At 45.9% G+C, this 2,595-nt stretch overlaps 1 protein-coding gene across 1 annotated transcript in view; it reads left to right on the plus strand.

Annotated features, from left to right (window-relative positions):
* The first annotated feature begins 666 nt into the window (after positions 1–666).
* UHRF1 (ubiquitin-like with PHD and ring finger domains 1) overlaps positions 667–2,595 on the plus strand; it is an 8,931-nt gene continuing 7,002 nt past the window's right edge. The window contains exons 1-3 of the mRNA XM_010135566.1: positions 667–930; positions 1,675–1,847; positions 2,276–2,491. Coding sequence (XP_010133868.1) covers positions 667–930; positions 1,675–1,847; positions 2,276–2,491 — 653 coding nt within the window. The remainder of the gene's footprint in view (positions 931–1,674; positions 1,848–2,275; positions 2,492–2,595) is intronic.

The raw sequence follows: 2,595 nt of genomic DNA on the forward strand, positions 1-2,595 counted from the left end.
AGTGGGATCTTGATTTGACTATGCGCGATGCCAGACTTGCAAGAAAAACTCTTAAAATTAGAGAGGGTGTGAAATTGGGACATGCCAAAAAGTGATGGGGTAGTTTCAAGTTGAATTGAATCTTTTTTTATTTTACTTGCAGTGGAAAAAATGTGTCCTTGCCCAGAGAACAGCGGGTGATTAACGCTGTGGCTTCTACTTAATGCCACATTTAACAGAGCCAATACCAATAATCTGGAACATGCACCATTTCCACCAGTCTGTGTAATGGGAGGTGTCTGAATTACAGAAGAAGGAACTTTTGCGTTTGTAGGTGCTAAGGACCCATCTTTAAATCCCGGTAGGAGTGTAGGGGTTCTGTAGCTCTGTAAGTCCTTCTCAGAGCTGGCATTTCTAGGCCATGCAAACCTTTTCAGATCTCCCAGAATGCTGTGGCTCAACCTTGTTCCTCTGGCTTGTAGAGTCCGCTGAAAACAGACCGACTTAAGTAGTAAGAGTATGAGTAACTGTGGTGCCGGAGAGCTGCCAAGTTCCTCATTGTTCCTGGTTTTCAGGCAACGTGGTCTGTCTTGGCGCGTCGAGGCGCTTGCGGCGCGATGGGTGGTTTTGGACTGGCAAACCTCCGCTGAATGAAATAACGGGGGTGTGATGCTGCTTTCCCTGCAGATGGAAGATGGACACTCCCTTTTCGACTACAGCGTTGGGCTGAATGATATTGTGCAGCTCTTGGTCAGACAAAGCCCGGCAGTGCTTCCTGCTGTGAGCAAGGAGAAGGATTCCGAGCTCTCCGACACAGACTCTGGCTGCGGCTCCGGCCAAAGCGAATCCGACAAAAGCTCTCACAATGGAGAAGGTGCCCTGGAGCTGGAGGGACAGCCGAGCACGGCGGCGCAGCCCGACTGGACCGACCCGGGATTCGGCCTCTATAAGGCGAGTCATTAAAAAACTGAGATTACTTCAGACTGCGCTTTGGGAGGGGAATTGTTTCTCTGTAGTTGAGAGTCACTGAAAATCTTTCCTGACTCAATTGTGTGAGTATTTTTTTCTTTTTCTCATGCCTCCAACAACAAACAAAAAAATTCCAACCAACCCACAAACCAATTAAATGCAACATGTTGTAGGTCAAAATACTTTATTCTTCTAACTAAAACTACAATGCATTAATTGATTTTTGTTTTCTTTTTTTTTTTTGAAAAAGCGTTCAGTATGCCTGGTTTGATTTAAAAAATGTTTCCAGTATTTTCCCTTGGAGTCACTGTATTTGTCAAAGCTGAAACTTTCTTCAATGAATGAAAGAAAATCTCAACCAGCTGCTCAGATTAATTTTACTGGTCCTTTTCAATGGGTTTTATTACAGATCTGGTGATGGATTTGCCAGACTGAGCAAGACAGTTCCGAGTCTGTTATAGACTGAGTAATAATGGTCAGCGCTTGATAACAAAGCTGTTTGTGGGCGTGTTGGTGGATTTTTAGCCCGAGAGGCTCAACCTGAGAACACTGTAGGGGTGCACAGTGGGAGCAGGGAGGCAAAGGAAAGGTTTGGTTTTAGCATGATCTGCTAAATATCCTGGCACTAGTGACGTTCTGGAGGTGGCCAGATCTTTAAGTAGATTTGGAAATCGATGCTTCCTCTGAAAATCCGTTTTGGCGAGCTGTGTACTTTGCTTTGTGTAGATCAATGACTTGGTTGATGCTCGAGATATGAATATGGGAGCGTGGTTTGAAGCCCAGGTTGTAAAAGTGACCAGAAAAAAACCAACAAACCAATCAGCGGAGAGATGTGCAGACGCCGACCAGCCAACTGCCATTCCTGAGGAGGACGTAATATATCACGTGAAATACGAAGAGTGAGTTTGGCACCTTCTTGGCTAGTAAAGTCGTTTGGATCGTGTCGTTGATGGGAGACTTTATTGTGGAGACCCACAAGGTAGAAGAGAGCTGGGCTGCTGCAGTAATGACACTATCGAGCCCAGTTAACTGTAAGCTGGTCTTACAGTTGGAATCCTGACTGGAATTCCAGCGGGTGGGAACTGTTTTTAGAAACAGGAAATGCCGTTATCTGAGTTTGAAGCAGGAGACAATAGCAGTGAAGTTGGACTGCCCGGTTCTGGCTGTGTCTGTGTGGGAGAGATTTCAGTCCTCCTGGCGTTCTTGTACGCTGCGCCCCCTCGGTTCTCGAGTCGACCTGCCTGGATAAGCTCTATCACTTGTCAGAACTATAAAGCTGAACCTGATGTCTCTTCTCTGTCCCTCTGTGCCTCCCTTCTGCTTCAAGTTATCCAGAGAACGGAGTTGTAGAGTTGAGTTCCAATGATGTGCGGGCTCGTGCACAGACTATTTTGAAGTGGCACCAGCTCGAAGTGGGACAGGTGGTGATGGTCAACTACAACCCCGACGAACCAAAGGAGAGAGGGTTTTGGTACGATGCGGAGATTCTGCAGAAAAGGGAAACGAAAATGAGCAGAGAGATAAATGCAAAGATCTTGCTTGGGTAAGCAAAATTGTAATGCGGAATAAACTGAATTTGCCAGCTCTGCTTAAACTTTCCTGAGGTCTGAGGGACTCTGCTGAATAAAAACAATGCAACAAAAATGG

This window comes from Buceros rhinoceros, unplaced genomic scaffold, assembly GCF_000710305.1.
Source record: "Buceros rhinoceros silvestris isolate BGI_N320 unplaced genomic scaffold, ASM71030v1 scaffold20534, whole genome shotgun sequence".
Lineage (NCBI taxonomy): Eukaryota > Metazoa > Chordata > Aves > Bucerotiformes > Bucerotidae > Buceros > Buceros rhinoceros.